This window comes from Hydra vulgaris, chromosome 14, assembly GCF_038396675.1.
Source record: "Hydra vulgaris chromosome 14, alternate assembly HydraT2T_AEP".
In the NCBI taxonomy this organism is placed as follows: Eukaryota; Metazoa; Cnidaria; class Hydrozoa; order Anthoathecata; family Hydridae; genus Hydra; species Hydra vulgaris.
Window position 1 is genome coordinate 23,239,201 of NC_088933.1, and position 12,305 is coordinate 23,251,505.

General features: G+C 29.0%; 1 protein-coding gene across 1 annotated transcript in view; it reads left to right on the forward strand.

The window, feature by feature from the left end:
* Nucleotides 1-12,305, forward strand: part of LOC100198148 (twinfilin-1) — a 70,334-nt gene that overhangs the window by 3,882 nt on the left and 54,147 nt on the right. Inside the window, exon 2 of the mRNA XM_065818448.1 lies at nt 6,672-6,749. Within this exon, the coding sequence (XP_065674520.1) occupies nt 6,672-6,749 (78 nt within the window). The remainder of the gene's footprint in view (nt 1-6,671; nt 6,750-12,305) is intronic.

Below are 12,305 nucleotides of genomic sequence, written 5' to 3' on the forward strand. Positions count from 1 at the left end.
TTGGGGTGGGGGGAGGGGTTATATATACATTTATATATAACCCCAACCACATATATATATTGAAAAAACCGCTTATATATATTGAAAAAATAAATAGCGGTTTTTTTAATATATATAAATATGAGGAGGCAACCACTTATATATATTGAAAAAACCGCTATTTATTTTTATTGAAAAGAATAAACAAAAAGATAAATGTATATTCAAAATATTATAAAAGTTAAAAACACATTCGACTAACATTAATAATGCTTATCTCTTTATCTTTTTCTGTATCACACCAAGCCTATCATTTAACTTATTCTTTTAAATTTTACTTGATTTTTGTCCTTGTGATCTGAATATAGATCGACCTTTGTCTACAGTGAGCAATATTTTTTGTTTTTCAGTTTCATTAGAATATCTTTTAATATACTGCGCCATCATACCTATAGACCATTCCGAATGTTCATTTACAAATATTAAAGTTTCTGCATATTTTTGAAAACATTTATAGCATGATTGGGTATGCCAATAGTTTGGTGGAAATTAGAGCCAGTCTTAAACTTGTTGCTTATCAAGACCAATCATGTCAAAAATCAGGTAAGAAAAGTCATTAACTAAGACAGACAGAGATGGTAGTTTTATTCCAATATTTGTATTCATTTTATAAATTTTCTTGATATCTTGTTTTACTTTGTTCTCAGGCTTATAATTGTCAGAGCTAGGCATGTCAATAGACAGAATTGCTGATGTAATTGCTGTCTTCTCCTCTAATGTTAAATCATCATCTTGCAAAGCTAGAGGTATCATTGTTGAGTCCAAATACCAACAATGTTTATACTGAGAATCCTATACAGCATTAACAGCAGTTGGGTTTGTACATACCTTCTTGTACAGATGCATTTGATGTATGGTTGTAATATCAAGAAAAGGAGCTTTGTTAACATCCTCAGATTGTAAATACCATTTTGCATAAAAGCAAATAATAAATTCCGTAATAAGCCTAATTTCAGTTTTTAGTTTATCGTTTTCTAGAACAAATGTAAGTTGCTTGGATAGAAGCTGAAGCTTTAAATAATAAATTGTTTTTCCTAAAAATCTTGCATGATGAATAGCACCTGTTTTTCGTACTTTATATGTAACAGAGGATATGTAAGTGACAACTAATTCTGCAAGGTCACTTCTATCATCTCTTTTAATACCTGGTTTACCAATGTAAGCTCTGCAAAATATTAATGAATTCTCAGCTGCCTTCTTTAAAAGATTGCTTTTAATGTTATTCCAATCAAGCCGTAAGAGTTGTATGGGATTATAATTAAAATTAGGTTCTTTAATAATAATTTTTAATTTTTTGAGAGGATTATCAGGTCCATTTGTTTTATCATTGGTCACTAATTTCCAAAAGTGAAGCATTCTTAGTTCGTTCACATGATGTCTACAGGCTATTTGGAGGAGATATTTATCCAGTTCTTTAGATATTCTTGAAACGGACCCTTTATTCGTTCCAGTATTGGATGATCTTGTATTAAAGCATATTCCTCTAGTTTTTGATGTAAGTTGATATTTTTTAATTAAATCTATTATACCATAAAATTGATCTTCACCAGTGGATGACGCCAGCGGAGGTACTTCAAGTAGGTTAGAATCTCCATTAATGTTAAGTAAAATAGCCATTCTATCCCTTTTTAATATTTTTCCTTTGTTGAGTTCAAACAATCTCTTGCCGTCAAAATGAATTATACATGGATATGGAGATACATCAATGGCTACTTTAAGATCTTGTTTTGTAATGGTTGATATGTTTTCTTTCTTTTTTTTCATTTTCTATATGCGGTAGACTGACTGCTTTTAACTCCTTTAAGGTCAACACCTGATTAATATAGAATAGCATTTGTTACCTTCTGTAAAACATTTGGCGATATATCACAGGCTGTGGCAGTAAGAGAAACATTATCAGCAAAAATATCTTTTGGAATTTTTGCAATTACTGTGTCTGGGTTTTCAGAAACTTCTATATGATACCAATCACCTGGATCAAAATCAGATTCAATTGAAGAATCCTCGCTTAGATCTGTGTCCATAAGTTCAACCTTGGGTACATCATCACCCAAACTTATAGGCTGTGTACAATTTTTCTTCCTGATACTTTCTTTCGCCTAATTTATAGAAATGTTTTGGTATTAGTTTTTAATTTTAGAATAAGTTGAAAAGAGGATAAAGTAATAGAGCTTAAACCAGAGCTGAAGTAGTTAACTAAAAGCATTGAATACCTTTATTCTATACTTAATAACTTCTGAACCAATAACAAACTTTCTTTGACCTTCTTGATCATCAAGAAATTTTAAGTCTTCAATCTTGTCTTTTGGGGATCTTTTTTAATCTTTATTGATCATGTTTTTGAGATTAGAATTACTAGCCCAAAAAAGTTTTTTTATTTCCATCTCAAACTTGTTTTGTTTAGCCAAATCACCATTAGTTCCTCGTTTTGCATTTTTTTTCAAGTTGGAATAAGACTGGTGCAAATTAAAAAGTTTTTTAACTAAAACTAAATCAGTTAACACATCAAATCCAGCTTTAATCCAGGATCTCTTGATTTTAGAGAAAATATATTCACAGCAACTTTCTGAGCATCTTGGAATTTTTTTTTAAGGGAACAAGCAATTTTATTTGATATTGATGCAGATCGACATTGCTGGTCATATATTAAGTGTTGAAGAATATCCAAGCCCGTTGGAAGCTGTATATCTAAATAAAAAGATTTTATATTATCAATGATAATTCCAATAATAATTCTCAATAATAATTCCAAAAAAGATTCATTACTAATTCCAGTATTTACAAAAATTGTTTGTACCTGATATAGCTGGTTTTGCCTCTTTTATAATAAAAAGTTCCTTTTTCATTGACCTTAGTTAAGTTGCACTTATTTCTAATATGTTTATTTTTGTACTAATCTGAAATTATTAGAAAAATGTAAAATTTTAAATTTTCAGAAGTTGTTCCAATATATAAATATACAACAATAAATGTAACAGAAGAAAATGCAAAAAACTACCAATTTTCCTGATTTTCAATACCATGAAACATTAATTTTTGAGGAGTAATAAAAAAAACATACAGTTTAAACTAAACTATAGTTCTATATATAGTAAATTAAAAAAAAAATTTAACCCCTCCCTTAAGAGGTCCAAAAATGACCATTTTTCGGTCATTTTCCCCCTAAATTAATGGTTTGAGGGGGGGGGGGTCAAAAGTGATTTGACAGCGCTCAAACTTTTTGAGGCTCATTTTTTATATATTTGCCCCAAATTTAAGGGGTACAGTTTTTTTGTTTTCAAAATTTACTTTTTTTGACTCCCCCTAATATATATCCTTATATCATAGTCAAAAGATACTTTTATGGTGAGTAAAGTCTCTTTCAACAATTATTAAGCAACTTTAACAATTATAAAATGTTGAAAAGTTAAAACAATTAAAATAATAACGACTAGAAAGTTTGTTAAATTATTAATGTTTATGTTTTTGTTTTTTTTAAACATATTTTTTACAAATGCACAGAGTGTTGCTACATTGACTATTATATAGCCTTCTGCTACAAGGGAGTGATGCTACATCGACTATTTTATAGCCTGTTGCTACAAGGAAGTGCAATAAAACATAAAAATATTTAACTTTATTTTTACCAAAAATTTATATTTTGCACAGGCTTTATTTTGCCAGTGTAAACTAATTTGCATAAATAAAAGAAAAAAAAATTCTTTTATTCACACACATCCTTGATTCTTCTAATTTGTTTAAATTTTTACTCAAATTTTTTACCACTGATACATAAACAGGGATTATATTTTTCCGGATTGATTTTTGTAACTTTGTCTTCAAGTAATTAAAATAGTAAAGTATCAGTCGTCAATTACTTATTGCTATATTTAGTTAGACTAGGCATTATTTGTACACGTGTATAACTTATTTTTCTTATTTTTCTTATGTATTTGTCATTAATTATTTTAACCATTTTACCTAAAAATCTAATATAATTTAATTTAATATTTTTTAAATGTAAATTAAGTTAATTAAAAACCCTATTTAAATAAATAAGGTTTAAATAAAATAAATGCCCTATTGGCTGAGTTGGTTAGCTTGCTGCGTTTCCGTAGTACAATGTGAGGGTTCAATTCCCTTGCTCATTAGATAAGCAGCCATAGCACAGCAATACGTAACAATTCACAGCACTACGTCATTATTTTCCCTGCTTGAAAAATCAATGTATTTAAACATTTTTGCATACTAATTTTTCTATTATGTACTTATTATTTGTATGCGTTTACAAATGAATTTCTTTTCAAACACATGAGATATTCTTAATTATGCAAAATGCTTTTGTATTTCCGAATATTTCTTGAAAGTATTTCCTGGAGAAAAAATTTTCCAGATTTTTAAAGTATGACCTGTATAATCACTGCATATATCATCTTGAAATATAATCATATTAAGAATAACATAACCACAGATTCTATTGCTCTTTGAAATATTCCACTTGTAATTTTTATTCCATAAGGCAAGCGTGTCCATCTTAGCAATTTGATAGTGGTGTTAACTGTTGTTGTTTTGTAATCTGCACATGAGCGTAAATCTCCATCTGTTTTTCTAACAACCACAAGTAAGGCCCATTTGCTTCCATCAGGAGGAATTCTTTGGAGCAACCTTTTATGAATCATTTTATTGAGCTTATCTATCACTTATGGTTGTATGTGAATAGGAAGAGGTTGAAATTTAAAGTAAGTTGGTTTTATGCTATTTTTTAATAGTTTTTTTGTGTTATAATTAAATAAATTTCCATGAACAATAGGTTCTGTACTTTTAATTAAGTTTGTTGCATTAGTATTCAACACATCCAATTTAACCATGATTCTTTTTACAATCTGCATCAATATACAATATTTATTTTTAATCTTAGAAGTTTGTATACAGTTGTCTAATGACATAAAGCTTATGTGCTGTATTATTTACACTTTGCTTTTGCTTTATTTACACTAATTGTGATACTTCAAAAGTAACATACATTACACAACTTTTGGCAAAGGTGCGGTATGTTGTGAAGAAGCAAAGAAATTCATAATATATTTTTAGCTGCAGTTTATGTTGTTACTAGAAGTAGAATACTCCTAGAAAAAACCCAGATAGTACAAGCAAAACAAGACTTGAAAGCAATAACTGAAAAAACTTGTAAAAGAGATGCCAAAATATAGTAGTAAGTTAAGAAATATAGCTAAATCATTTTTACAGCACTTTGTTTAGTTTTAGGTGAATCTAATTCTTGCTGAGAGGACAAGTTTAAAAAAGAGCTTGATAAAAAAGAAAAAAGCAGAATTGTAAATAAACTTTTTTAGATAGAAATACTTTTAATACAATTTTCGCGGATGACTGTAAGGTTGCGGAAAAAATGGAGTGTGTAAAAGTGAAATCAACTTTTGAAGGAAGTAAAGAATAACCTAAAAGGATACAGATGTGTGCAGAGTAGTCACTTGTGCGCCTACCTTATAAGCAAGTTCAGAGAAGTTATTTTCTGCACTTAAATTAATATCAAGTGATCTGTGTTTTATTTTATATAATATTTTATTTTTTTGATTCCTTTTACCCACAGCCGTTACAATTAAATAACTTTGATCTTTAGTTGTTACACTGTTAGTGATTTTTTAAATGAAGTATTAATGAATATTATATGTAGTTTTTTTAATTTAAATAATTATTTTTTTTAATGATAAATGCTTATCTTTGAAAATAAAATTAAAAAGTTATTTTAAAAATAGTCAAATTATCTTTTTTTTAATCCGTAATTATTTACAAGTGTGCTTTTACATGGAAACTATTTTTAAGTTAGTAAAAAAAAAAATACTATTATTTACATTAAGTGTAAATATTTATTGAACAATCATTGAAAGTAAATTATTTCCTTTATTTTAAGGTTTTATAAGATTATATAAACAATATTATATAAGCATTAGTAAAGTTAAAAGATTCGAAGTTCGATTATTCCAAACATAATTAAAAATTTGGTTTAAATAAACTTAGGGTTTTAATTTTTTGAGTTTTATTTTAGTTTTATTATTTTTTATGTTTAGTATTAGTTAAGTTCTTTTTATTTTCTCTTTTATTTAGATTTAGGAAAGTTTTTTTTATCACATTTTTGTCATCAAATATCAAAGTTTTGAAAACATGTTAAAAAGCTCTGGTCAAATTGTCAAAACAAAATATTATTTGGATAGTCATATAATGGCGTGCAAGCGCCTTCCTGACCTGATTATTTGCATATAATCATTGATTATTATAGTCTTGCTAATTTGCATAATCATATAATGGCTTGCTTGCCTTCCTGGCCTGCCTAACCTGACCTTACACCAGCATATTACACATATGTTAAACCAACACGCGCTATACTGTCTTAATAAAAATTACATAAATTTTAATATCTGGCGTAATATAATTATACAATTATTTACTTAAATAGTCCTATTAATTATACAATCAAAGAAAGCTTAGAATTATTTGGCATTTCAGTAATTCTTAAGTATGCTGAATACTCCAAACATTCATTTTTCTAAAGTAAAATCTAAATAGTTTCTGATAATTTTAAATTGATTCTTATCTTTAGGTGTTTTAAATTGAAATTAAGTATTGTTTTTAAATTTTAGCATCAGAGGACCTCAAGTTGTTTTTTGCTACAGTTAAAGATGGAAATGTTAGAGCATTAAAAGTTGGGATTGAAAATGGTGAGTTGGTAAAAATTAATTTTTATTTTTTTCATAAATTATATTACTAGGTTTGGATTGATGTAGAAATTAAAAATAAGTTCTTATTCTAAACCAAGCTTTTAAATAGATTTGAAATTTTTTTTCATACATTGCTGATGTTTTACAAAAGCAATGGTTATATATGCTAAAAAAGTTTCACAGTTTGTGCTGTATTAAATTAACTCTTTAGTGTAAGTAAACCTAAGGCTTTGATTTCATTTCTAATTGAAGAACGTTAAATGCACAATTTTAATTACAGAACTTAATTTATATATATATATATATATATATATATATATATATATATATATATATATATATATATATATATATATATATATATATATATATATACATACAGTATCGGACAAAACGAGTGCAACCAAATAATGCTAATTTAGTTTCATTATATTAAAGTGCTGCATTTTTTCAATTTAGAGAAATAACTATGTAACTGTTTAGAGACAAAGTTTTTCAAGTTTTATTCATCACAAAGTTCATTATTTGTACACGAAAATTAATAAATTAATCAAAAGTATTAAAAAAAGTTGATTTCCTTCTGGACAAAATAAGTGCAACTCGACAAAATGTTGACCAAGCTGTATTTCGCTATCATTATTTCGTGGCGAATCCTTTGTTGTCGATCACAGCCTTGCATCTTCGAGGCATAGATTCGATCAGGTGATCAATGAAACTTTGTGGTTTCGCTGCCCAGGCCTTTTGGATTTGTTCAAACAGTTGATCCTTATTACGAACACCTTCACGATTAATTCTGCGGTTGACGATCTCTCACAGGTTCTGGATAGGGTTGAGATCCAGAGATTGAGGCGGCCAATCCATCACTGATAGGTGGTTGTCTTGAAACCACTGCTTGACTACTTTTGCAGTGTGTTTCGGGTCGTTGTCTTGCTGAAAAACCCATTTTATTGGCATATTTCATTCAGCATGAGGTAACATAACATCTTTCAGGATATTTTTTATATGAAACGGTCCATTATTCCATTGTTTTGATGTATTGGACCTAGACCGTTAGCAGAAAAACACCCCCAGACCATTACATTGCCTCCACCATGCTTCACGGTCTTATGGCAGTAACGTAAATCAAGGCGTTTTTCGGCCGGTCAACGTACGCGGCAAATGCCATCGCTCCCAATGATGTTGAACATCGATTCATCACTGAACAGGACAGTTTGCCATTTCTGCACATTCCAGTCAATATGAGATGTAGCAAACAGGAGTCTTTTCTTCTGGTTTTTTAGTGAAATCAGCGGTTTCTTTGCAGGGCGTCGAGAAAACAATCCGGCTTTAACAGCGCGTCGTCTGATTGTTCGGTCCGATACAGGCAGCTCTAATTGCTTTTGTATCTCGACTGATGATATCCAGGGATCCTTCTAGACGGATCTGACGATCATAGAATCCTCTCTAGAAGTGGTGGAACGTGGTCTTCCACCTTTATTATCTGCTGCCAACTTCCCCGTAAAACGATATTTGGAACATAGTCTTGATATGGTCCATTTTTTCACGCCATATTTATCCCAAATACTTTTTTGTGACATTCTACTTACGTAATCGCCAATAATTTTCTTTCTTAGGTCCAATCCAAGACTGTCGGCAGCCATTTTTGCACTTGAAGTCATAAAAATAATAAAAGTAAATAATCATGCTTCTCAAGGCTTACCGTGTTACATTTACCTTGTGATAATACAATAATAATGGAACACAACGTCTTGGTTGGATATGGATTGTATTGATGTAATGAAACACTTGTTGTATTTCACTTCTTGTATTGACGTTCTTCGATAAAACACTTTGATAAAACTCACTTCGATAAACTGTCTTGATAATACTGACTGATTGACTTCCATATACTGACTGAATTACATGTCGATTTACATGTCTCTAGTAAAATGAACCTGTGTGAACCTGTTCTGGAAGATTCTAGATGCTTCTTTTTGATGCTTCTGGAAGCTTCTGGATGCTTCTGAATGCTTCTGGATATTTGTGGATGCTACTGGATGCTTCCAGATGCTTCTTCTGGAAACTTCTGGAAGCTTCTGCATGCTTCTGGAAACTTCTGGAAACTTCTGGATACATCCTTTAATTATTAAAAAACTTCCGTGACGTTGACACGGACCAGACTTGAGAAAATGAAACAAACCAAAAAAGTTGTACTTGTTTTGTCCGCTGCAAAATGGCACTTGTCAATGAAATTCTGCCTGTGTGCTGTCACCTGTCAGCTGATTGCTCATGTCATGGCATGCTATGACTCCAGACTCATGAACTGTTTGCTGTAGTAGTATAGTTTGTTTCGGACAATTTTAATAGATAAATTTATGATCTACAACTTGTTTAATTCAATTTTTTTGATAAAACTTACTGTTTATTGAAAAAATAGGAAAAACCTTTAGCCTTTTTAAAAAAAATTTAGCCCAGACATTTTTTTTTATCATTCTCTTTTATATGAACACAACATGTCGTGGAGGTTTGGTATCCCTTTGAATAATTCTTTTCGTTGCAGATTTGGGAATTTAATATTTTATTTGTAATAATATCCCCAAGGTCTGTACAAACTTTCAACTTTATTCAAATTATTGTAAATTGAAATATCTGTTTTGACCAGACTATTACATTACTTTTGTAAAGCATTTTTTTTTTGTAAAGGTTATTTTGTATTTTTTTTGCAATTTTAATGGATAAAAGGAGAATAAGCGTTAAATGAGAAAATAAAAAACATTTTTCAGAATAGAAAATTAAAAAAAACCAAGAAAGTGAAAACAAGGAAAATAATAAAATATTATAAACTAAAAGATAAAAGAAAAAAAGAACAAGTAAAACAACTAAAAGTAAAAAAAACAAACAACAACAACAAAACAACAACAACAACAACAGCAACAACAACAACAAAAAAATCAACTAAAAGCAAAGTTTCAAAACAAAGTGTTCATAATAAATTCAAAATGGAAAAACAATAAAAAGGAACTTTTTATATTCAGGCAATAATTTTTATATTTCTTCTAGAGATGCCCTTTCTCTTTTTCACTAAAAACATGTTGAAAATGTAATTAGACCTGCTTTTTCTGCAAAGCTTGAATCACTATCCCATGGTTGTAACATTGCATTTTTTTCTCTTTTCTACAAATTCTATCATGATTGCTGCTCAAAGAAGCTATCATCTCTAGTTCTATCAACCAAAACTCATTTTTGCTTAACTGGTCATTCAGCAAAGTTGCATTCTTTTACTGTATTTGTCCCTTAATGTTCCAAAACATTTAGTTTCTTTCCTTATACATCAATGCTTTGGAACTTTCTCATATCTTTATGTTTTCCTAACTCATGCATTTTACAGTTTTCTAAGTTTTCTGTCGACTGTTTTCTTGCTCTTTATTCCAGTTCTTTATTACAGTTCTGTCAACTGTTTTCTTGCTCTTTATTCCAGTTCTTTATTACAGTTCTGTCAACTGTTTTCTTGCTCTTTATTCCAGTTCTTTATTACAGTTCTGTCAACTGTTTTCTTGCTCTTTATTCCAGTTCTTTATTACAGTTCTGTCAACTGTTTTCTTGCTCTTTATTCCAGTTCTTTATTACAGTTCTGTCGACTGTTTTCTTGCTCTTTATTCCAGTTCTTTATTACAGTTCTGTCGACTGTTTTCTTGCTCTTTATTCCAGTTCTTTATTACAGTTCTGTCGACTGTTTTCTTGCTCTTTATTCCAGTTCTTTATTACAGTTCTGTTGACTGTTTTCTTGCTCTTTATTCCAGTTCTTTATTACAGTTCTGTCGACTGTTTTCTTGCTCTTTATTCCAGTTCTTTATTACAGTTCTGTCGACTGTTTTCTTGCTCTTTTACCCCACTTATTTAATAGTGTTGAGAGAAAATTAAAAAAAAAATAATTCCATTTTTTTAAATTCCAACAAATCTTTTTTGTTTATTTTTTTTAGTCTTATGAAAAATTGTGAAAACACTTTTGTGTATGAATTATTTAGAATTTAAATAAAATGATTGTTTTGGCATTTTTCTTTTTTAGTATCAGTTTATTTTTTAATTTTTAATTATCTTATTTAGAGTTTAAATAAAATGTTTGTTTTGCTAATTTTAATATAATTTTTTTATATTTTAGTATTTTTATATTTTAATTATTTTATTTAGATTTTACTTGAAACATTTGTTTTTCTGTTTTTCTTTTAAATATTTCATTTAGAATTTATTCAAAGTATTCTTTTTGCTGTTTTTTTATTAACTTAAATAGCAAATAAAGATGATTTTTTAAAATCGTGCACACAAACCTAAAAATGACCATCTGGTCAGCATTTTTTTGTGCGCTGGCATTAAATTTTCAACTGAGAAGACTAGGTTAGATACCTAAAAAATTTGTTCCACTTTCTTTTGGATACCCCATTAACTTTATTGTGTATTATATATTTCTAAAAAGAAATATAGAAAAGTATAGAAAAATACACAATAGGGTATTCATGAGGAAGTGGAACGAATTTTCTTTGTATCTAACTCACTATCTTAGATTTTTTTCAATCTTTTTTGAAATGATTATCTACATCATATAGATTACTTTACACACATACAAATGATTAAGTTTAAAATTTTCACCTGATTTGTTATGAATTAGAATATGTTGCTTATTTTTATAATTTTTTACAATCATAAAAAGTTAAGTGGCTAAATTAATTTGAATATTGAACATTTGGAAAATTATCTGTGTGTATCTGGTATTTGCAGTCACTTAATGATGACAACGTTTTTAGCATAGTTTAGGATATGGTGTTAAGGAGCTCAAAAATAATTATCTTTATTTGGTCAGTGAAATATGTTGGGTAAATAAGAATGCATGAGTTTTATTTGGGCATCTTCATTGTTTTTATTAATTTATGATTAAATGCTGACTCGCAAAAGTATATCATTACGGTATGCTTTTGCGCAAATATGGCATATTACAAATGTAATATTTTACTGGTCTAGTTTTTAGGAGATACTTTTACAAGGTTGAATGGTGAATTGAAATCTTCTTGCCTGTAGACTTTTTAAAAGTCTCTGATAGTTGCATCCTGTGGAATAAATTAAAAACTTATTGAATCATGTGAAGACTTGAGAAAAAATCTTGAGAAAAATTAAATATTTTTGCATTCAAAATTTGGAAACAAGTCTTTTAACTTTCCAACCAAAATATGTTAACTTTCCATGTTATGTTGTGAAGAAATTGCATTTGCGTTTCGTTTCAATATCTTCAGTATGATGACACAAATAACTTGCAGTTTTTGTACTGTCTGGCCCAACCATCAGAACAATAGTGGATTTTTTTGTTCTTTGAAATCTTTGCATACTGTGAAATTCCATTAAATTTTACTAGTGAATCATTTAATATGTAAAAACTGGTTTCAAGGAGTTGCTTAAGCAATTTCTATTTCTCGTGCAACTTCTGTTCATCCAAAAGAAAAGCAAGATGTGACTGTTTTAGTTTGCTTTTCTTTTCTTGAAAAGTATTCACTTCTTCGTTGAACATTTATTTTTAAGTTGTTAAAGTTT